Genomic DNA, 24815 nt, shown 5'->3' on the forward strand with positions numbered 1-24815 from the left:
TTTTAAAAGCATCCATTGTGATGACTATCTTATTATTGTAGTGTTCTTAAATTCACTTAACTTCAGTGTTGTCATAGCAGTATCAAGTCAGAAACAAAATTAAGTAACTTAATACATTTGGTGGTTTTGTCTTTATAACATTTATTTTTTTCCTCCCCCCTCAGTATTGTCCATGCTCACTAATGAGACTGGCTTTGAGATTAGTTCTGCAGATGCCACAGTAAAAATCCTGATCACCACTGTACCGCCAAATCTACGCAAGCTGGATCCAGAGCTTCACTGTATGTATTAATTACTATAATGTAGAACTTGAATAAAAAAGGGCCTATTGTAAATGGTTTGTTTGAACATAATTCATAATGTTGCTATCATCCTCTGCCACCCCTAATTTATTTATTTATTTTTTTTAGTGGATATAAAGGTTCTTCAGAGTGCTTTAGCTGCCATTAGACATGCCCGTTGGTTTGAAGAAAATGCTTCCCAATCAACGTAAGACTACTGTTACTAATTTTTTGCTTCAATTATTTAAATACTTGCCTGTATAAGTCTTTATTGAACAATCCCTTTCAACATACTTTCATTTACAATTTAAAGTGTCTAAGTCCAAACTTACTGGAGTATACTATAAGCTACTTGATCCTCTCATCTCATGGATATTTTAATTCCTTTATTTGTCAGTTCATTGAGCGTTACCTGAATTATACAACATGCAGATGTTTCTTTGATACAGCTTATTATTAATGATAAATAGCAGGTTTATTTTGTAATAAGCAAATATAATTATAGTTGTGGATTGTATAAATCAGTACAGCTTTTTTGCTTTCATTTTTACAAATGTTAATTTGAGTAATCATTTTATTAAAGTTGCTTACTTTTCACATAAATACATTATAAATGTTTTAGTTTAAAAAGTGATCACATATGGCGTTGCAGAGACTGTCACTTTATCTGTATGTGTTTCTTTTGTTTTTTCTTTAATAAATTGCAGAGTAAAAGTTCTAATCCGTCTTCTGAAAGATCTTCGAGCCCGGTTTCCAGGATTTGAACCCCTTACCCCTTGGATCCTGGATCTTTTGGTAGATAACTTTTTCATTTAATACAGTCTGTGTAAATATATGCCAATTATTTCAATGCGTATCTATGCAATATTGTATGTATATAATATTTTTACACTTGTAAAACTAAGAACTTATAAAATAAGATGGATTTTCAATGTTTGTTATCCTCTTTGTCGAATCATTTAGTTTATATTTTAACTTTTATTTGAAAGCTGCATATACAGTGTACGTCATTATATCAAAAGTATACCATTACAAAAATATGCCCAGTTTTGCTTTCGTTATAAATGTATTTTTACTTAATGAATATAAACCTTCACAATTGCAAATCATGGTCTTACATTCAAAAGCAAAGCTCTGGATATTTCCAACAGCAGTTAAAAATATCAAAAGTGTAACAGTCAGATTGACAGAAAACTAGTCAGAACAGAAATAGTGGTTCATTGTCTTTGAATAGGACTTGCAACTTAGGCAAGATGAAAGAAACTATTTTATGCAAAGTCCTGATAACACATGATTATTTCTGTGGAGACCCCTACTGATGGAGCATTTTCCGGTTGGAACTTGGCACTAAATATGTCTCCAATTAAATGTAATTGGTTTACAATTATTTCTGTGGCCAGACTGTCTCAAAGTGCAGAGGTGGTGGTGCCCATTTTGACAGTTCTATCATTAAATGTTGGCTGAGCTACACATTTCTATATTGAAGTATGCATAACTTGATACTCGCTTCTTAAAATGATGTAATTTGTAGCTGAAGATAAGGCAATAGTCTACTCTGTACCATCCGGGCATTTGCTAGGGTTCAGGCAGTGCTGATGAACGGTTTCTTTTAGCTGTTGTAATTGTTGCTATGATTGCTGGTGTAGTTTGTTTAGCATGGGTTGGTCTGACCAACCATTTATAAATATAAAAGGCATGCAGAGCTAAACTTTGTGTTTCTAGCTAATTTATTTTTCTAAACCGGTGTTTCCAGTTTTGATAAAATAGTCTTCACAAACTTTACAAAAATAGCAGTTGTATTTTTTGTGAGTGTGTAGTTTTTAATATATGTAAATAACTTGCAATCAGTGTTTCTCATTCCATCTTCTCTGCTTTCAGGGTCACTCGGCTGTGATGAATAATCCTTCCAGACAGCCTCTTTCTCTAAATGTTGCTTACAGGTAGTGAAAATTAAAACCTTCATGCTTTATGCACCTGCAATTCTGTATCAAGAAAAAGTGTTAATTTAAACACAGGTTTGGGCTTTGAACATTTTTTGTTGTTGGTAATTGTTTGCATGGCTTTGATAACACCATCAACTGGTTGTTTTGAGTATGCAGAATGTGTTACAGAAAAGATTTAAGAAGCTTTGAATGAAGCATGTTAGTAATCAACAAAGCTTGCAATCAATAGATTTAGTGTTTGAAAGTTATCTGTTAATCAAAAGTAAAGCTTTGATGTACTGTGGCAAGAAGCTAAATTCAAAGGTACTACTGAAAGGAGTGTATTGGAACTGCATAATGTTTCCTTTTGATACAGATGTGTGGTAACTTGTTACCCAAAAGTTTCACTCCATCTCACAAAAAAGATTTGTTATGGTTACAGTGGACTAAGAAACAAATATAATCTCCTTGCCTAGTCTTAATCTGTGTTTCTTCTTTTGTGAAACCCTGTAAGATTTCATGGATTGGTCCTCCAACATTTTATCAAATAAGATTAGTGAAGTTTAATTACAGTATGTGTTTGGGCTGTGCATTGTCGACGTTAGTACAATTAGAGTAATAGTGAATCTAACCTTTGATGGTAATTATGGATGTGTCCGGTAAATTTTTTAGCTTAATAATGCTCAATGTGATAACATTTTGATTATTTGGGAATTATTCCAAGAATGTGACTTTTTAAAGCACGTCTTTTCTAAATCAAACACCTGTTGGATGAGTTAGTTGTGATCCACCATCAGTTATTCAGCGGCAATATGTGACATGCATGTGGCTCTCCAGACTCAAAAACAACTTAATTTATAGGCCATTTTTAGACCATATTTTGTGCAAGAATTTGAACCCTTATGATAAAAACACTTATTGGTTTACTCTTTATCAAAATTGATCAGAAGGAATTGGGGCTGTACATGCCACGTCAACCAACCCCTATGGTTTCACCCCTAATGGAATATGAGGGGTCAGAGTTGATCCTTTTCACAAAACATTTTAGAAAAAATATGGTGGTCGGTAATATAGTAATGTGGAGGTGTTTGTTTTTTTTTTGTTTATGCTATTTTGAAGTTGCTGATCACTAATATTTTTGATATTTGATTCTTTACCGATGGCCCTTTCCCTTTAAGAGTCACTTCCAGAAGGTTTTTAATGTCAAATTTCAGAATGTGGAGTATTATTTTAGACTTTTTATAGCTTAGTGATTACAAATAGGGTGTTACTTTAAATTTTTGATAATTTAACTAGGGATCTAGCCATTTATAGACCTCTGGTTTTGGGAGAAAAATGACAGTTGTCTTATAATCGAGTGTTTAGAGTTTAAACATTTTAAAATCTGTGCTTCAGTTTAATATGGCAAATATAGCACAACTTTCTTGTTTATTATGTACTTTCTACCTAATGAAGTAAATAATTTAAATTCTTTTAAACACCCCAAATTAGGGTGGTGGGTTAGGTAGGTTATTTTCTTTTTCCAATATCGATTGAAAAATTAGAGGAATACCATTTCTCTTTTTTGAAAAAAAGGGTGAAGAGCTTACAACTCCCAACTTTATTTTTAGGCGATGTCTTCAGATGCTTGCAGCTGGTCTCTTTCTTCCTGGGTCAGTTGGGATCACAGACCCATGTGAAAGTGGTAACTTTCGTGTGCATACAGTCATGACTCTGGAGCAACAGGTAAATCTTGATTTGGCCTTGTGGTAAATTAGGGTTGCAGTGGCGTGATAGGTATTCTTCCACTCTTTCCCAAACCTCCTCCTGTTATCCTTAATTCTTGTTAAGTGGTGTTCAAAAGTATTCAATCCCATTTAAAGTCATAATTTTCAGTGTGACAAAAGATTTGTACACATTTATCCATTCAGTATTTTGGACGAGAGCTCATATGGTGTAAAAATACACTTTCAAAGTCAAAATAAACAGTTTTCTGAGGATATGTAACTGAAGAAGAAAAACTCAAAAGTTAGTGTTTTCATAAGTATTTAAGCACACATTAATACACACGTGGACAAAATTGTTGGTATCCTTCAGTCAATGAAATAAAAACTCAAAATGGTCACAGAAATAACTTTAATCTGACAAAAGTAATAATAAATAAAAATTCTATGAAATTTAACCAATGAAAGTCAGACATTGATTTTCAACCATGCTTCAACAGAATTATTTTAAAAAATAAACTCATGAAACAGGCCTGGACAAAAATGATGGTACCCCTTAATATTTTGTTGCACAACCTTTTGAGGCAATCACTGCAATCAAATGATTCCTGTAACTGTCAATGAGACTTCTGCACTTCTCAGCAGGTATTTTGGCCCACTCCTCATGAGCAAACTGCTCCAGTTGTCTCAGGTTTGAAGGGTGCCTTTTCCAGACGGCATGTTTCAGCTCTTTCCAAAGATGCTCAATAGGATTGAGGTCAGGGCTCATAGAAGGCCACTTTAGAATAGTCCAATGTTTTCCTCTTAGCCATTCTTGGGTGTTTTTAGCTGTGTGTTTTGGGTCATTATCCTGTTGCAAGACCCATGACCTGCGACTGAGACCAAGCTTTCTGACACTGGCCAGCACATTTCTCTCTAGAATCCCTTGATAGTCTTGAGATTTCATTGTACCCTGCACAGATTCAAGACACCCTGTGCCAGATGCAGCAAAGCAGCCCCAGAACATAACAGAGCCTCCTCCATGTTTCACAGAAGGGACAGTGTTCTTTTCTTGATATGCTTCATTTTTCCGTCTGTGAACATAGAGCTGATGTGCCTTGGCAAAAAGTTCAATTTTTGTCTCATCTGTCCATAGGACATTCTCCCAGAATCTTTTGGCTTGTCCACATGTAGTTTGGCAAATTCCAGTCTGGCTTTTTTATGATTTGTTTTCAACAATGGTGTCCTCCTTGGTCGTCTCCCATGAAGTCCACTTTGGCTCAAACAACGACGGATGGTGCGATCTGACACTGATGTTCCTTGAGCTTGCACTTTTGTTACCATTCGTATTATCCGTCTCTTTGATTTGTCATCAATTTTCCTCCTGCGGCCACGTCCAGGGAGGTTGGCTACAGTCCCATGGATCTTAAATTTCTGAATAATATGTGCAACTGTAGTCACAGGAACATCAAGCTGCTTCGAGATGGTCCTTATAGCCTTTACCTTTGACATGCTTGTCTATAATTTTGTTTCTAATCTTCTGAGACAACTCTTTCCTTCGCTTCCTCTGGTCCATGTTGAGTGTGGTACACACCATGTCACCAAACAACACAGTGACTACCTGGAGCCCTATATATAGGTCCACTGACTGATTACAAGATTGTAGACACCTGTGATGCTAATTAGTGGACACACCTTGGATTAACATGTCCCTTTGGTCACATTATTTTCAGTCTTTTCTAGGGGTACCATCATTTTAGTCCAGGCCTGTTTCATGAGTTTATTTTTTTAAATAATTCTGTTGAAGCATTGTTGAAAATCAATGTCTGACTTTCATTGGTTAAATTTCATAGAATATTTATTTATTATTACTTTTGTCAGATTAAAGTTATTTCTGTGACCATTTTGAGTTTTTCTTTCATTGACTGAAGGGTACCAACAATTTTGTCCATGTGTGTACTTTGTCCCAAATCCTTTTGCTGCAATAACATCCTTTAATTCTTTTAGGGGATAAGTATGTATCAGTTGTGCATATTCAGGACTGATTTTGTTTTTTTTTTTCATTCCCCCATTCTTCTCGGCAGAATATATAGAAATCCTCTAGGTTGGTGGGACGGTGCCTCCGGACAGCAGTTTTCAAAGAATGCCACATGTTCTCAATAGAGTTAAGACTTGGCCATTCCAGAACATTCACCTTTCTTTTTTTAAGCCATTCCATTGTTGCTTTGGCTTTGTGTTTAGGGTCTATGTCTATTAACCTACGGCCTGAGAGAGCAAGTTCCCTTGCAGTACGGTGCTGTGTTTCTATCAATCCATCCATCCATTATCCCTTCAACTCTAAAAAGATTCCTAGACCCATCACTTGAAACGCATCCTTATAGCATGATGATGCCACCATAATATTTTACCATAGGTATGGTGTTTTTTGGTGCTTAGGCAAGTGTTCGTTTTACATTGCACATAACTCTTTAAAGTCTGGCTAAAAAGTTCTATTTTGGTCTCATCTGACCGTAAAACTTTCTCCTCCTTAACCAGGTCTTTCTCATGTTTTATAGCAAATGTGTTTTTATGTGGACCTTCTTAAGGAATAGCTTCTTTTTTTTTTTTCCTTGTTAACCTTCTGTAGAAGTCTGTTTTATGGAGAGCTCCTTCGTTCCGGTTTCAGCCAAAGAGCATTGCAGAATTCTGAGAGTAATGGTTGGTTTTTTAGTAGCCTTCTTACCAGTTGATGTTTTGCTCTGATATTTAGTTTTGAGTGATGGCTTTTTGTAGTAAGAGGCTGGGTGCTGTGATTAACGTTTATAGCCATTTCCTGTCTTGTGCTTTTCAATGACCAGTGTGTTTCATACATCAGCTAAATTCTCTGTTGTCTCCATTTTTGCACAGATTTCCCAAAAAAGACTATGGACCTTACAAAGGATGCTTTTTATAACCAGATAGATATAAAGGACTTGCAAGTAGTACCCAATTATGTTTGTTAATGGTCAAATGTCAGTCACCTTTGTGTTGTTTTGTGATTAATTTGTGTAACCCTGGAGCTTCCAAAGCACAGAGGTTTAAATACTTATGCAAATACTAAATTTTGAGTTTTTCTTCAGTTAAATAGCTACAGAAAATGGTTTGTTTTGACTTTGGAAATGTATTGTTACAGTATAAGAAGTTCACATTAAACATACTGAATGGATAAATGTGTACAAATCTTTTGTCATGCAGAACATTATGATTTTCGAGGGGATTGAATACTTTGTACGCCACTGTATGTTAGCCACAATAAATGGCTTTCGATCTTTAGACAAAATTAAATATGACACCATTTTTAAATTGCTAGTTAATATATTTAAGTGATGTTATCCAACATCTATATTGCTAGTATGAAAAGATGATTGCCCCCTTAATTACTCACTCTAACAGCTAACTAAAGTTAGTTGATACTGTAAATAGACTTGGCCCGACAGGACAGAGCTAGACCTGACTGCAGCCAGCCATGCTGAACCCAAAACTCACCATATATTGAACCTTATCATGAGAGTGAAATAATCTTGTATTTTCTGTAACACTATGCTTTGATCGAAGGAATTTCCTGAAGAGGTGAAAAAAATTGTTGAAATGTACTAATGAGAAAAGGATTGTAAAGCTATTTTTAAAGTTATGTGACTTCACCACTCCACTCTGAGCCATTATCTCCAAATCCACATCATTTGGAGCCATGGTGATGTTTTCAAGAAATGCGTGCTTGCCAAAATTTTCCTCGGGGCACAATGGTGACCCATTCAAGAAGTCGCACGGAATTCTAGAACATCCAAAGAACTGCCCTCTAACCTCTGGTGTAGTTAGTGTTCATGACCCCATGATAAAGAGTAAGAATGGGATTCATGGAAGAGTAGCAAGGCAGAAATCTCTGCCAGAGGTGATGGGGGTTTTTAGATAACTTTGTTACTTCAATAAAGAAATAAAGAATCAGTATATAATTTAATTGTATTGGATGTTAACTCTGGTTCCTTTTCTGTAAGGCTGCATTTTCTATATAGATCTGAGGCCATTCATTCTGTAAAATATGCAAACCAAGATAATGGGATTGGGGTGTAAACTGTAGATATTTAATTTTGTCAATATGAAGAAATGTATGGACTTGGTATTTAACTGCATGTGGAAATCTTGTGTGGTGGTGTTGGATTACTTTTGAGAAAGCCACATTGGAAAAACATCAAATAATGTTTTATATTCTAAATGCTTATTAAGTGGCTTCAAAATGGTGAACATAAATTAGAGGCCAATATCTACAATAATATCTTCATTCTTGTAGAATAGGTTTATATTTGTGCATGCTTCAGTTTAATGGTGAGTTATTAAATGGTGTGTATACTTTCTATTACCAGAAGCAATGGTAATATTGGTGTCCTACCTTTTTTTGAGTAATACCTTTTATGTCAGTGTGGTTACTTTTCTGGTTAGGAGACTACAGCTATAGTGGGGTATTTTGACATTATGATTGTTTTCACAGATTTCTGATTATTATAATGATTATTATATAATATTTATTTTTACTACAACTATAATTGTCTGGGATGTTTTGAAACTGCTGTCCATTGTGATGTTTTTTTTTTTTTTTAATCATATTTGTTTTCTGATTTTCAGGACATGGTGTGTTTCACTGCTCAGACTCTTGTGAGAATTTTGTCTCATGGTGGATACAGGAAGATACTGGGCTTGGAGGGTGACGCAAGCTGTGAGTAGTTAATTGTGTATTACTGTCCTTTTACTCATTTTGCAGTATTTCAAAAGTGCCAGTACCAGCCTTATAGAGATTTTTTTAAATAAAAACATGAAATTGCAGATACTGCACTTGTGAGAATTTGTTTGAGTTTAAAAATTTTTGTAGCAAAGTATAACCAATAGGTTTCTTCCCAGCATCTTTGTAGGTTTTTTTTTTTTTTGGTAGAATTTTAAGTGTGAGAACTGACATTCTCTATAATGAAGCTCATTGTTTAGTGGTTCAGTTTAATTTTTCATGTAGGTGTTAACATTTATGCTTCATTAATTACATTTATAAGCAATAACTGGTTTCATGCAAACGGTGATCCTGTGGATTTTTCTCATGGCACATGACGATGATGCATATTAGAACAAAGGCCTCTGATCTTTGTGTATGTGCAGTCATATAAAAAAGTTTGGGAACGCCTCTTTCATTTTTGTTTATCATTGCCTGAGCCTTATGGAAACAGTAGTATTTCAGCAGTGACATTAAGTTTATTGGATTAACAGAAAATTTGCAATATGCATCATACCAAAATTAGACAGGTGCATAAATTTGGGCACCCCAACAGATATTACATCAGTACTTAGCTGAGTCTCCTTTTGCAAATAAAACCGCTTCTAGACGCCTCCTATAGCCTTTGAGTGCCTGGATTCTGGATGGTGGAGGTATTTTTGACCATTCCTCCATACAAAACCTCCCAGTTCAGTTAAATTTGATGGCTGCCGGACATGGACAGCCTGCTTCAAATCATCCCATAGATTTTCGGTATTCAAGTTGGGGGACTGTGACGGCCATTCCAGAACACTGTACCTCTCCCTCTGCATGAATGCCTTTGTAGATTTCGAACTGTGTTTTGGGTCATTGTCTTGTTGGAATATCCAACCGCTGTGTAACTTCAACTTTGTGACTGATGCCTGAACATTATCCTGAAGACTTTGTTGACATTGGGTTGAATTCATCCGACCCTCAACTTTAAAAAGGGCCCCAGTCGCTGAACTAGCCACACAGCCCCACAGCATGATGGAACCTCCACCAAATTTGACAGTAGGTAGCAGGTGTTTTTCTTGGAATGCAGTGTTCTTCTTCCGCCATACAAAGTGCTTTTTGTTATGACCAAATAACTCAATTTTTGTCTCATCAGTTCAAAGCACTTTGTTCCAAAATTAATCTGGCTTGTCTAAATGAGCATTTGCATAAAAAAGTGACTCTGTTTGTGGCGTGAATGCAGAAAGGGCGGCTTTCTCATTACCCTGCCATACAGATGATGTTTGTGCAAGTTGCGCTGAATTGTAGAACAATGTACATCTGCAGCTAGATGTTCTTGCAGGTCTTTGGAGGTGGTCTGTGAGTTGTCTGTAATCATTCTCACAATCTGCCACTCCTGTATTTTTCTTGGCCTGCCAGCCCTACTGGGTTTAACAACAACTGTGCCTGTGGCATTCCATTTCCTGTTTTCATTCCTTACAGTTGAAACTGACAGTTTAAGCCTCAGAGAGAGCTTATTTGTAGCCATCCCCTAAACCATGATACTGAACAATCTTTGTTTTCAGATCTTTTGAGAGTTGCTTTGAGGATCCCATGCTGTCACTCTTCAGAGGAGAATCAAAGGGAAGCACAACTTGCAATTGACCACCTTTAAATACCTTTTCTCATGATTGGACACACCTGTCTATGAAGTTCAAGGGTTAACGAGCTAATTCAACCAGTTTGGTGTTGCAAGTAATCAGTATTGAGCAGTTACATGCATTCAAATCAGCAAAATTACAAGGGTACCTAATTTTGTGCACAGCCAGTTTTTCACATTTGATTTAATTTCATACAACTAAATACTGCTTCACTAAAAATCTTTCTTTGGAAAACACCCCAGTACTCGGATGCTCCTAGGAAATGAAAGACATACCACTGTTATCTTTTTTTTTTTTTTTTTTTTGTTGAAAGTACAGTAAATTATTATGCAGGCTGAGAGGGGTTCCCAAACTTTTTCATATGACTGTATATACAGTGGGTATAGAAAAGAATCACCCCCTTAGAAATGTTCCCATTTTTTTTGCTTTACAGCCTTAAATAAAAACACTAAAAATAATATTTTTTCCAGCTTTACTTACTCAATGCAATCTATAACATCCAAGTGAAAGATCTCACAGCAACAGTTCAGAAGAATTAAAAAAATAATAAAAATCAAGAAATACTGAGATTAATAAAGGATCACCCCCTCCTAAACAATATTTGTAAACTCAATCAGGTGTAAGTAACCACCATTTCCATTGCAGACCATGGTTACTGGCTTCCACCTATGATCAGTTGTAATCAGTGTGATTAGTGAAGCATAAAAACAGCTGTTCGTGGAGCATCCCCTTGCTTGGCAGTGCAACGGACAGCAAACAACTGACTATGGGTGGCCAGCCACTTTCAAAAGATCTCAGGTATAGAGTTTTGGACAGACATAAGGCAGGAGATGGATACCAAAAAATCTCGAAGGCTTTATCAATCCTAAGGAGCACAGTAAAGTCCATAATAAAGAAGTAGCAAGTGTTTGGTACTACTAGGACCCTCCAAAGTGGATGGAAGAGCAAGGAGGAAATTGGTAAGAGAGGCTGCCAGGAGGCCAATGGCCATTTTGAAGTTGTTGCAGGATTTTATGGCAAAGAGTGGTAATTGTGTGTCAACAGTTTCACAAGCGCTCCACAATTGTGGCTTGTTTGGGAGGGTTGCAAGGAAAAAAAACACTTCTCAAGAAAGGCCACATTATGGCTGGTTTGAATTTTGCCAGAATGCACCTTGAAGATTCTGATGCCAAGTGGATAAAGGTCTTATGGTCAGATGAAATCAAACTATTTGGCCTCAATAACAAATGGTACACCTGGTAGATATCCAATGCAGCTCACCACCCACAACACACCATACCTACAGTAAAGTATAGAGGTGGCAGCATCCTGTTGGTGTGTTTCTCTGCTGCAGGGCCTGGGGCTTTCATTAGGTTAGAAGGAAAAATGGATGAGGCAAAATACCGTCAAATTCTTGAGGAAAATCTGCTACCCTCTGCCAGAAAGTTGAAGATGAGCAGAATGTTCACCTTTCAACATGACAACAACTGAAGCATATAGTAAAATTGACCACAGTGGCTTAAGAAGAAAAAGGTTAATGTCCTTGTGTGGCCCAGTCAGAGCCCAGACCTCAATCCCATTGAAAATCTGTGGAAAGATTTGAAGATAGCAGTCGTCCAATGCTCACCATGCAATTTGACCGAAGTTGAACAGTTCTGTAAAGAGTATATCTTTCACTTGGATGTTATAGGTTGCATTGAGTAAGTAAAGCTGGGAAGAAATATTTTTTTGTGTGTTTTCATTTAAGGCTGTAAAGCAAAAAAAATTGGGAATATTTTGAAGGGGGTAATTCTTTTCTATACTATATGTATATGTGTGTGTGTGTGTATTTATATATAATATATTTTAATACAATTAATCCGTTCCAGACCGTACGAACTGTATGTAAGTATATATATTTTTTTAAGCACAAATATAATCATACCATAGAATGCACAGCGTAATAGTAAACTAAATGTAAAAACATTGAATAACACTGAGAAAACCTTGAACAACAGAGAAAACTAACACTTCAAGAGTTTGCGCTATAGCGCTACGAACTGCTTGCTAAAAACACTTTTTTTAATGAGTTTGATGCATAGGGAAAAAATGAACTTTTGAAATAAAAGGTGTCATTTTGCTTGGCTTTTTTCTACATTCATAATGGCTAACACGGTACAACACCCTAGTACTATAAACCACCAAGAAAAGTAACATTGCAACAATGCACACTACGAGCCGATCGCTGTAAACAGAAGTGAAGTGGAGGTTAAAATCCAATAGAAAAATGTCTTCATTAAATACAAATAGGTTAAAACAATGCTCGAATCTGTCTCTTTAAAAACAAGCCTGGTGCATTCTTTAACTGCCTTCTCAGCCTTATGCGTTCAGCCCTCGCTCACGTGCGTGTGTCTGTCTCGTTCGTGCCCGCGTGTGTGTGTGTGTCTCTCTCACACACACTCGCTCGCTGAACAGGGAATGCACAGGGAGAGACTGAACATGTGCGGAAATCATCTGCGCGCACAAACCGAAAGGGAAAGTGGCTTGTTCGTATACCGAGTGTGTGGTCGTGAACAGATGCAGAAGTTTGGCAAACTTTTTGGTCGTAAACCAATTTGTATGTGTTCCGAGACGTTCGTGAACCGAGGTTCCTGTGTGTGTGTATATAGATATAGATGTGTATATCTATCTCTCTCTATCTATCTATCTCTATTTACTGCTCAAACAAATTAAAGGAACACTTTTTAATCAGAGTATAGCATAAAGTCAATGAAACTTATGGGATATTAATCTGGTCAGTTAAGTAGCACAGGGGGTTTTTAATCAGTTTTAGCTGCTTTACTGTTAATGAAATTAACAACAGGTGCACTAGAGGGGCAACAATGAGATGACCCCCAAAACAGGAATGGTTTAACAGGTGGAAGCCACTGACATTTTTCCCTCCTCATCTTTTCTGACTGTTTTTTCACTAGTTTTCATTTCGCTATGGTCATTGTAACTACTGGTAGCATGAGGCGAAACCTGGACCCTACAACAAAACAAACAATCAGAAACAGACTTCTTGAGGGTGGTCTGAGGGCCCAACGTCCTCTAGTGGGCCCTGTGCTCACAACCCAGCGCAGTGGAGCTCAATCGGCATTTACCATAGAATACCAGAATTGTCAGGTCCACCAATGGCACCCTGTGTTTTTCACAGATGAGAGCAGGTTCACCCTGAGCACATGTGACAGACGTTGAAGGGTCTGCAGAAGCCATGGAGAATGTTATGCTGTCTGTAACATCATTCGGCATGACCAGTTTGGTGGTGGGTCAGTGATGGTCTGGGGAGGCATATCCATGGAGGGACGCACAGACTTCTACAAGCTAGACAAAGACACCTTGACTGCCATTAGGTATCAGGATGAAATCCTTGGACCCATTGTCAGACCCTACGCTGGTGCAGTAGGTCCTGGTTTCCTCCTAATGCACGACAATGCCCGGCCTCATGTGGCAAGAGTATGTAGGCAGTACCTGAAGGATGAAGGAATTGAAACAATTGAATGGCCTTCACGATCCCTTGACTTAAACCCAATAGAACATCTGTGGGACATTGTTTTGGTCCATTAGGCGCCGCCGGGTTGCTCCTCAGACTGTACAACAGCTCAGGGATGCCCTCATACAGATCTGGGAGGAAATGCCACAAGACACCATCCGTCGTCTCATTAGGAGCATGCCCCGACGTTGTCAAGCATGCATACAAGCTCGTGGGGCCACACAAGATACTGAAAAGCATTTTGAGTAGCAGAAATTAAGTTTTTGAAAAAATGGACTAGCCTGCCACATCTTCATTTCACTCTGATTTTAGGGTGTCTACACAATTGAGCCCTCTGTAGGCAGCAAACTTTTATTTCCATTAAAAGACTTGGCATCCTTTTGTTCCTAAGACATTGCCCTGTCGTTATTTGTATAGATATCCAACTTCATATTGAGATCTGATGTATCTAATGTGTTTCTTTAAAGTGTTCATTTAATTTTTGTGAGCAGTGTGTGTATCTATATCTATAGAGAGAGAGAGAGAGGGATGGATGGATGGAGATATAGAGGTATATAGACACACACACTTGTGTATATGTGACCTCCTTTTAAATTGAACAAATACTGGTTCTCTGGATATAAATGACAGAATTACAAAGCATGAGTGAAGCACAGTTCATTTTTGGAAAACCAGTAGTAATTTATAGTAGTCATTTACACAAACTTTATCAGTCTTCATATGTATTCTTATTCATTGTTTTAAGTAGCATTTTCAACAAGAGTCTGTTATCTTTTTGATTTCTTGGTTATGTGTATGGCTGTTGTAGTTAAATTTATAACACTTTATTTCTGTAATTTTTCTTTTCTTTTGTTTCTTTTTCCCCCACCTACAAAAAAGACCTGGCCTCAGAAATGTCTACCTGGGATGGTGTGATTGTAACTCCATCAGAAAAGGCTTATGAAAAACCCCCTGAAAAGAAAGAAGGTGAGGAGGAGAACTTGGAAGAAGAAGCAGGTGAGGGTGAAGGAGAAGAGGAGAGTATGGAGACGCAGGAATGAAGAATATATAAATGAGTCAATGTGGTAAGTATTGTGAATTTTGGCTGCTAGAAAATTCTTTGTCTGGTCATGTGTGTTTTAAACTGTATAGTACTTCGTATTTGTTTAAGTTGCAAGAGTCCAAAACTTTAGTCCTTAAATGATTGACTCAATCTTCCCAGGTCCATCTTATAGTAGTTAATTACTATGAGACTGTGGGGAGTCTTTAGCTCAATGTTTGACTCTTGAATTTTTCAAGTGGTATTTTCTCATCATATGCAGTACAAAGTCTTTCAGATGGGACAGTAAAGGCTTGAGTTTGAGTTGTGCGTGGTTTGTTTGTTTTTTTTTTTTTTTTGCACCCCTCTTCTTATAAAATTGTTCATTCATTTTGTTTTGTTACCATTTTATAGGCGCTAGAAGTTGTAAATCTACTAGTGCCATAATCTCTTATCCGGATTTTGAAACATTTTGCAAAACAAGATGCAAGAATTTCTTTCGAGAAATTGTTTTAATTGTCCGAAATGTATTGTATGGATCTGGAAACTGCAGTGTTTTAAGTTTTTCGTCAGTAATATCCATTGTTCTCAAGTTGCTTTTTTTTTTTTTTTTCTCCCCCCAGGAAGCACCACACTTGTGTTACAACTTTTTGTGAGCGGGAGGATCTGATTGGGACTAGATGTAAACAGGAATCCATATTTGTCCTTACTGTAACAACTTTTTTTTTTTTTTTTATTTTATGTTAATGGAATTTTATAGGTGTTGCCTCAATAAAAGGCTTTGTTTTAATACAGTTTTTGTTTTTAATGTCTTATACTTTTGAAATATTTTGACAACTGTTGGTGGTTTCTTAAAATTAGCATTTCTTCTGTCTTGGAATCTAATTTACTGTGTAATTGTTAGCTCCTGTTTTTTAGGATCTGTCCTGCACAGTTTAAGCCACTTGCTCCTACAAACATTATAGAGATTACCTTTCAGAAGTAAGATTTTATCAGTTGGTTTAATGCCACAGTTCCATACTTTTGCAACAAAGGCTGTCCTTACTATGAAAAGGCAAGGAAGGCTACCATAAAAATGGTCCATTTTACTTACCCAAACACTCACAATCTGCTTCTCTTGACTGTTCTGATTTTAAGCTTTGAAATTTTAGCCACTACTGTATTTAAGACATTTGATAGCTATATTAATTTTTCATGTTTGCTTGGTTATTGTGTAGAGTTGTGCTTAATGAGTTATAATGCTGAGGTGTTGAGTCACTGCTCTGAGAAGGACCAGCAGATACAAATTAATCAAGATATTGTCTGAGCTTTTAGCACGCAAGACTCTTCTTTTTAATAATTTTTTTGTGATCTGTATGCACCATAAATTGTTTCATTTACAATGACATTTAAAGACTGCAGCAAGGCACACATGAGTAGCCATCCCAAGCTACTGTTTGGTTATTTAGAGAAGATAATATTTTAAATATGTATTAGACACAGTTGCATGAATTTATATTATGTATATTGAAGAACTTTGTAGTTTTGAAAGAAATACAAGCAATACTTTAATGTGTGTGCTGAAACAAGAACAATTCATGTGAGTAAATGGGTAGGTCTTTCCTGAAAATGCAGAAACATACTAATGCTCTTCTGATCTAAGGAATTTAGCTAAGAGGCCCTATATTGAAATTATTTGGATCAAAAATGAGCTGAGTCTGCAAACTCTGTACTAGTCTTTTATATATCCCTGGTGCTGGAGAGCAGCTTGTGTGTATACAGTGCATCTGGAAAGTATTCACAGCGCATCACTTTTTCCACATTGTTATGTCACAGCCTTATTCCAAAATGGATTAAATTCATTTTTTTCCTCAGAATTCTACACACAACACCCCATAATGACAACATGAAAAAAGTTTACTTGAGATTTTTGCAAATTTATTAAAAATAAAAAAATTGAGAAGCACATGTACATAAGTATTCACAGCCTTTGCCATGAAGCTCAAAATTGAGCTCAGGTGCATCCTGTTTCCCCTGATCATCCTTGAGATGTTTCTGCAGCTTAATTGGAGTCCACCTGTGGTAAATTTGGTTGATTGGACATGATTTGGAAAGGCACACACCTGTCTATATGAAGTCCCACAGTTGACAGTTCATGTCAGAGCACAAACCAAGCATGAAGTCAAAGGAATTGTCTGTAGACCTCCGAGACAGGATTGTCTCGAGGCACAAATCTGGGGAAGGTTACAGAAATATTTCTGCTGCTTTTAAGGTCCCAATGAGCACAGTGGCCTCCATCTTCCATAAGTGGAAGAAGTTTGAAACCACCAGGACTGTTCCTAGAGCTGGCCGGCCATCTAAACTGAGCGATCGGGGGAGAAGGGCCTTAGTCAGGGAGGTGACCAAGAGCCCGATGGTCACTCTGTCAGAGCTCCAGAGGTCCTCTGTGGAGAGAGGAGAACCTTCCAGAAGGACAACCATCTCTGCAGCAATCCACCAATCAGGTCTGTATGGTAGAGTGGCCAGACGGAAGCCACTCCTTAGTAAAAGGCACATGGCAGCACACCTGGAGTTTGCCAAAAGGCACCTGAAGGACCCTCAGACCATGAGAAACAAAATTCTCTGGTCTGATGAGACAAAGATTGAACTCTTTGGTGTGAATGCCAGGTGTCACGTTTTGGAGGAAACCAGGCACCGCTCATCACCAGGCCAATACCATCCCTACAGTGAAGCATTGTGGTGGCAGCATCATTCTGTGGGGATATTTTTCAGCGGCAGGAACAGGGAGACTAGTCTGATAAAGGGAAAGATGACTGCAGCAATGTACAGAGACATCCTGGATGAAAACCTGCTCCAGAGCGCTCTTGACCTCAGACTGGGGCGACGGTTCATCTTTCAGCAGGACAACGACCCTAAGCACACAGCCAAGATATCAAAGGAGTGGCTTTAGGAGAACTCTGTGAATGTCCTTGAGTGGTACAGCCAGAGCCCAGACTTGATTTCATTCGAACATTTCTGGAGAGATCTTAAAATGGCTGTGCACCGACGCTTCCCATCCAACCTAATGGAGCTTGAGAAGTGCTGCAAAGAGGAATGGGCAAAACTGGCCAAGGATAGGTGTGCCAAGCTTGTGGCATCATATTCAAAAAGACTAGAGGCTGTAATTGCTGCCAAAGGTGCATTGACAAAGTATTGAGCAAAGGCTGTGAATACTTATGTACATGTGATTTCTCAGTTTTTTTATTTTTAATAAATTTGCAAAAACCTCAAACTTTTTTCACGTTGTCATTATGGGGCGTTGTGTATAGAGTTCTGAGGAAAAAATGAATTTAACCCATTTTGGAATAAGACTGTAACATCATAAAATGTGGAAAAAGTGATGTGCTGTGAATACTTTCCGGATGCACTGTATTTTATTTTAATCCACTTTGTGGCATGTTGGTCATAAGACTTCAGCAAATAATTTTTTACTAACAGGACTTGTCTTGAGGTAGATAATGGGCTTCACCCAATGAGTGGCCTTACATGGCCAGGTGGTTTTGAGTATCCCAGATTCCCATGTACCAGGTGGTATATATCTTAAAAGTCAAATTGGTTATTACATAATGGATTCCTCCTTGGGACATGGCCAGGCAAGTGGTGCCTGTTTATTTTTATCTCCTCAGGAATATTCTGACTTAAATCCATGTTGTAAAGGTTGATATTGGAGATCTTATTTGACCAAAAAAAAATTATGGTTATTTAGCTCAAAATAATTGAATGACTGTACTTCGTCTTGATGATTCAACAACACATTGGATTATAAACTGTGACTTGATTCTAATGCTGTACTTCTTAGATCTCTAGATAGGCCTAAGCTTTTCCAAAGAAGCATGAGCTTTCCTCAGTCTGTCTTTGTGTTCTATTGCTAGTATTTATCAGCCTACTGAGGTATTTGCAGTTCTACATAATTTCAAGAGGCTCAACATTCCTAAAAATGGGTGTAGTTGAGGTGTGTGTGATTAAAGTCTTTACTTTGAAAATATCAATGCTGAGGCAAACCTCTCTCAGCAAAGTTTTTAGGCTGTTGGTTCTCTTTTGTAGCTACTGATGTTTTAGAAAAAAGAAGAGCAACTTCAGCAAAGTCAAAATCTTTAAAATGAAAGCATACCTTTCACTCTCTGCAGTAGCATTCCTTATTACGCAAACATTAAAAAGACTATAATCGGATTATCAAGTATAAAACATTTACAGTGTCATTTTAGTATTCTTCTTAGTTCTCCATATGATTCACAAATCCTTCATAGGCTTTTGTACACTATCAAAAGCTTTTTTTGAAAGTGCTAATTTTAATATACAGAGAAGAATTGCACTTAACTTGGTGCAAATATTTGAACAATGTACCTGTTCCTCTTTCTGAAACCAGCCTTATCTTTTCTTAGTTCCTTGGTACCTTTCACTTCACAAGGACTTGCCACCTTCCTACTAAGGATTGATAACAGGGTAATACCTCTCCAGTTGTCAAGCTACACTAGTCTGAGTTGTCCTAAAAATATGTTGAAATATGTATCTTATGTGTATCATTCTTAATATATTGTCAAAACAAATAATTCCAGGTTATTGGTGCTAAATGGTAATAATGGAAAGTGACAGATTTTAAAAATTATGGAATGTATGACATGGATACTGTATGTTTTGGGTCAGTGCAACTCGTGCGTGGTGTTTCAAAGGGCATAGATGGCAGCAACAACATTTATTTCTATAACTCATTTTCATACAAATTATGTACCTCAAAGTGCTTTACAAGGTGTCAAGGAAGTATATGCAAAGAAAAACAGATTAAAATTGGATAAGAATAATAATGAATAATAGTATACCAAAATTAAACAATGCACAGTTACATAAGATAGATTAATAATTAAATGCCATAGATTCGTTGAGTATAAATTTGCCTCCTAAGGACAGTCGTATTTGAAAAGGTGAATTGGCCAGGGTGGAAAGAAAAAAACACATCTGTAGGGATTCCAGGCCAAAAAACCCACTCCCATAAAGTACCCACTGGACATTCTGTTTAATAACAATGATCTTAAGTCATTCTGTGTTTTCTTTTTAAAGCTTTATCATAGCGGATTAGACGCAGTGGGTCTTGTGGCTAAGTTGGAGTATCGGCTTTCATTCATAGATCATAGCGTGGCAGGTGGTGAAAAAAAATTTGATCGGGGGTGTGCAAACTAGGGCAGCACTTATTTATTATATAGTGTCTTTCACATCACTCAGTCTATCTAGTAATTCCACATGTTCTCCTGGTCCTCCTCATAGTGCCAATGCACATCTTAGCCGGCCCAGTAACAGACCCAATATGGCAAATTAGGGCTAAAATATATTGCATCCTTTCCACCGTGCTGTCCAATCTGAAGCCAGCTTTTCCATTTCTACTGTGCTCAAACTCCACAGCCCGCTTATTCTTCTCAAAACTTGCCCTATAGATGTGGAAAAGAACCGGTGCACCTGCCACCCAAATTTTATAACACACCTGTCTCTAAATTGCCCAATTCCCCATTCTGCCAAAACCCACAATGTCCGAACCCCACCTCCGTAATCTCCAATAACTTGCACTTCCAATGTCCTATAACATCCCCATAGCATCAGTCCCATCCAAATCTTATTCTGCCTTTGTTAATGAAGTGCACTGTCCTTAACCATTCCTCCATCATGCCATAAATACACATCATACAATCAGTTTTATCAAGTCTTGCATCCCAGTTTATCATTAACCAGACCCATTGAGTCATTACCACCCTAATTTTATTCTACACTTGCTGCCAGTCTGACCAGTCCTATGTAGGTTTGCCAGGCTTACCTCACCTGTGCACAAATTCACTTTGTAAGAACCACAAACCCCCACATCTTAAAACATAACTCGTCCCCCAAAACCTGTCTCGTACTAAACCCACAGAACAGTCCAACCTTATTCTTATTCTCCCTTTAAAATCAGGGTATCTATACAGGTATTGCATTGAACATCAATTTAGCCCTCCTTTCCTTCAAGTCTGAAAATGTTTCTTTTCACTAAGGGTGCCAAAAAATTTATCCCCATGGTATTGTCTAGATCAGCGTTTCCCCATCCTTTTTTAATTTGGCGGCACACTTACAAATCATCCCAAGGCACACCACGATCTTGCTAAGCACAGACACATTTTATCTGATACTGCTAATAACCGTTCGCAGTCACGACACTTTGTGAGCGGTTTGCTGGCATCTTCCAGCGTCCCCCTTTGCCTGTTCCTCTCTGCCCCTGAAGCAACTCTTATGCCCACTGTCGATAAGTGCTGTCAGTCACGCTGGCGACCACACGCCCAAGGCAGATGGATTCTAGCAACCTGCAGATGCATCTGAGGTGCTCTAAGTGCTGTCTGTGTCTGCAACATATCTATCACGGTGCTGCTTTTAAGCCGGCTCCTCCTCATCAGGCAGGTCTCGACCACCTGGGGGGCTTGTCCTTCTCAGTTTCAGACGCAAGTATGCTGCACTATTATTTCTACTGCACGCACATCTGGGTGGCTCTCATGACGCACCACCGTGCTCTGCGCTGCTCCTATCATTTTCCACAACGTTTCGACACTTTGAAACAGCAAACAGGGAAAGAAAAGAATGACATTACTTACACTATATCTAGTTAGCCAGCTCCGTTTGTCATGATAAGAGCTGTAAAAGTCCGTGTGTAAGCTCGTTCGTCCTTGGTCACTTGCAAGCTTCTGGATTTTTAAGTCAGGTCAGTCCTGTCCAAACTCGTTTATCTTCTTTTTTTCTTCAAGTGAACGATTTATGAAGGGGTATGTCATTACAGAAATAATCGATTTTTCTTTTGATTTTTGATGTTCCACTTGAAGTTGCCATCTCCCTAAAGTCGCACCCAGTCATTAATAGCAGGACCATGGAGGTGAACTTGAAATAGCACGTCGAAGATTGTTCAGTCACATTGGATTGAAAAACCTAAAACAAAACGAATTCGTTGCCAAGAACTGCGTCCCGAGAAAAAGTCTTAAAGCAACCAATTAAAGGGCAGCCTCAGATCACCTGCTTCTCAACTCATCACTCGAGAAATATTCACACAGAAATTATACAAATATAAGTCTGAACCAGTTTTTAGTGGATGTTGGCAGGCGCTGACACCAGGCACGTTGTGCAGATAAACACGTTTATTTCATGATGATTTTGCATTACCTAATTAAACTAGAGTTTTTAAAATACTTGGAGGGGTCAGTGCCACGCATTACAAATCGCCACTGCATCACAGGGAGTTGCCCAGGACTTTGATCTGGTGATGGGCAGGGCCGGATTAAGGTGGGTGCTATTGATGCCGCAGCATTAGACCCATTCCTGAAATAGGCCCAGATGAAAACAGACAAGAATTTTCCGGAAGCTGAACAGTTTTGCTTTGCTATGTTAATCTCAAAATAATTCTTAGAATGATATTTGGAGTCCGACTTTCGGACGCCTAGACACAGCATTACTTATTATACAGTTACTATTGTTCTTTGCGCTGTGATGTAATTATAACGTTGTTGTAGTTATTGTTAACCGAAGATTTCAAGTTAATGGTATCAATTTTACGTTCAACAGTTTACTTAGTAATTTAGCTGCGTTTTTTGCAATATCTTGGGGATTCTTGCCAATTTATTATTGTTCTGTGAGTACCACATAGTAAATTTTTCACCTTGAAAGTTAGTTGTACAGTAAAAATCAATGGCTGTTTAAATGGTTATCTGTAAAGGTAAAACTAAAAGCCGGTCCGCGGGCCAGGCATGGATGTTTTGAATTTTTTCTCGACAGGATTCTGGTCTCTTACGAAATTTAAATTGGACACATTTTTACCCTCAAGATCCTGAACTGAGTCACTTTGACACAATGTCTCTGCAAATTCATTTTTTCTTACTCTGTTTCGTAAGAAAATTGCGAAATTTTGTGTATTTCATTGTTAAAGATTAAGATTATTTAAGACTTTATACATCATTAGCAGTATTTAAAGTCAGTTTTAAACGGTACAGGTAACCGGTGTTAGTCAGTCAACATCCAACCCGCTATATCCTAACACGGGGGTCTGTTGGAGCCAATCTCAGCCAGCACAGGGCGCAAGGCAGGAACAAACTCAAAGCACGGCACGTGCGCACACACACACACACACCAATGCATCTAACCCACATGTTTTTAGACTGTGGGAGGAAATCCTCCCACACACAGGGAGAACCCGGGAAGCGAACCCACGTCTCCTTACTGTGAGGCGGCAGCCACTACCACTGCGCCACCGTGTAACAACGCTAAAACTGATGAGATGTGCTCCGATGTTCTTGTCTGGTTAAGATTCTTGCTGCTGCATTCAGGACTAAGTGCAACTGATTGATGTCTCAATCTAGTAAAAAACTAAGGTGAGAATTTATTTTTCCCCGTCTCGCGGTACTATAGGAGGTCTAGCGTTTGCAATGTTCTTTAAATAGAAAAATGCATTCTTATTGATATGGTTAATATAGGACTTAAGGTTAGACTACATGGTTACGCCTGAATTCTTTACTCCCACCTTGACTTTTGATACTGAGCTTTATTTCTAATCCCCTCAGCAGAGCCAAGTTCCTATTCACCAGCAAGTTATACATACAAAACGTGCCCAAAAACAAGGAGCATGTCTACAGTCAAGTAAATTATTGTTATTATTATTATATTTTCAACACCCATTTTTTCTACTAGAACTTCCCTATTTGGAAGCCGAATGTGCAATCTGGAAAGCTGTGGGACTTACAAAGTTCACGTTCACTCTGAAGAGCACAAACTGCTGTGAAGGGAGAATGATGTGCGTGTGTGTCATCGGTGGTCTTTATTTCTATCTCAAATGCAGCCAGCATGCTTAAAAATTAAAGTTGTGTTTGAAAACTATACTAAGTAGTTGAATATAAATTAAGGCGTTTACATGATTGAATTATTTTACTAAAGAAATTACTAAAGATCCATTGTATAAGAAAGGCATGCGCCAAGTTTCGGTTTTATCCCAGCCCTGGTCCTCTTCTTTGGAAGTCAAAATCTGATGACCCAATAGATAAACAGACGTGCCACTGTCTACTTTGGCTCACGTGCCACTACGACGAGCAAGTATAATATGCGATAGTCACCCACACAGCACCAGGATGTGTGCCGGTCCATCGCATCGGAACAGGCCACTGAGAAGAAACACACGAAGGTAAGTCTGTACAGTACAGATACGAAAGAAGGCCTGGGAAAAGAAAATCGCGGCTCACACGATGGTTGTCAACTGAAGTACAGATGCCAGAAATGACCAATTTAACATTACAATAAAATGTATAACATCATTTTTCTATGAACCGATATTGTACTTTACATTTTAACTGGGTCGTCCTTTGAGAAGAAATATAATACACATTAATGCAATGTTATAAATACAGTAATTAAACTGTTTATATCAGATTTTACAATTGTAAGTTCTGGTACCTGAGTTAATGGTTTATTCTAATTAATGTCAAACAGTTTTGTTGAACTAACACCAAAGACGAAGCAGTAAATTCGAACATTTTAAATGAGCTGCAAAATAACTTTTTATCAATTGATGAAACGGCCAAATAAATGACTCTTGCAAACTGCAGGATACAACGGCACGGAGGGCAGTTGCTATTCGTTAAGGTAACACAATTTTTCCCAAAATGTGATTTTTTTTTTTCGGTGGCTACAATGCCAATCCTGCCACCAAGCACCAGGTTTTCCCAATAAATTGTAGGACCTTTTTGTAGGGTTGGATGCAGATTTATGTCATACCCAGGACGAAGTAACTGCAGATTAAGGGCCTTACTCAAGGGCCCAACGCTGTTATTTACGGGATTCGAACCGGTAACCTTCCGATTACTGACGCAGCTAACTCCCTAGCCTCAGAGCCGCTTGTCAAGTTAATCAAAATCTGTCATAGAATTTTACATACGGGGTCTGGGGACTTGTTAAAAGTAAAAAGTTGGCGCAATTATACTTTAGTCGTCATCAAAATGAACCCCATGAGATGTAATCACCTTCTTACATTCCTGGAGA

General features: G+C 37.9%; 1 protein-coding gene across 1 annotated transcript in view; it reads left to right on the top strand.

Moving 5' to 3' along the window:
• ilf2 (interleukin enhancer binding factor 2) overlaps positions 1 to 15568 on the top strand; it is a 30136-nt gene extending 14568 nt beyond the window's left edge. The window contains exons 8-15 of the mRNA XM_039767671.1: positions 165 to 281; positions 411 to 489; positions 989 to 1076; positions 2160 to 2221; positions 3814 to 3928; positions 8521 to 8611; positions 14636 to 14820; positions 15398 to 15568. Of these exons, the coding sequence (XP_039623605.1) occupies positions 165 to 281; positions 411 to 489; positions 989 to 1076; positions 2160 to 2221; positions 3814 to 3928; positions 8521 to 8611; positions 14636 to 14796 (713 nt within the window). The 3' untranslated portion in view covers positions 14797 to 14820; positions 15398 to 15568. The remainder of the gene's footprint in view (positions 1 to 164; positions 282 to 410; positions 490 to 988; positions 1077 to 2159; positions 2222 to 3813; positions 3929 to 8520; positions 8612 to 14635; positions 14821 to 15397) is intronic.
• Positions 15569 to 24815: the final 9247 nt, after the last annotated feature.

The sequence above is a fragment of the Polypterus senegalus genome, chromosome 1 (genome assembly GCF_016835505.1).
Source record: "Polypterus senegalus isolate Bchr_013 chromosome 1, ASM1683550v1, whole genome shotgun sequence".
In the NCBI taxonomy this organism is placed as follows: Eukaryota; Metazoa; Chordata; class Cladistia; order Polypteriformes; family Polypteridae; genus Polypterus; species Polypterus senegalus.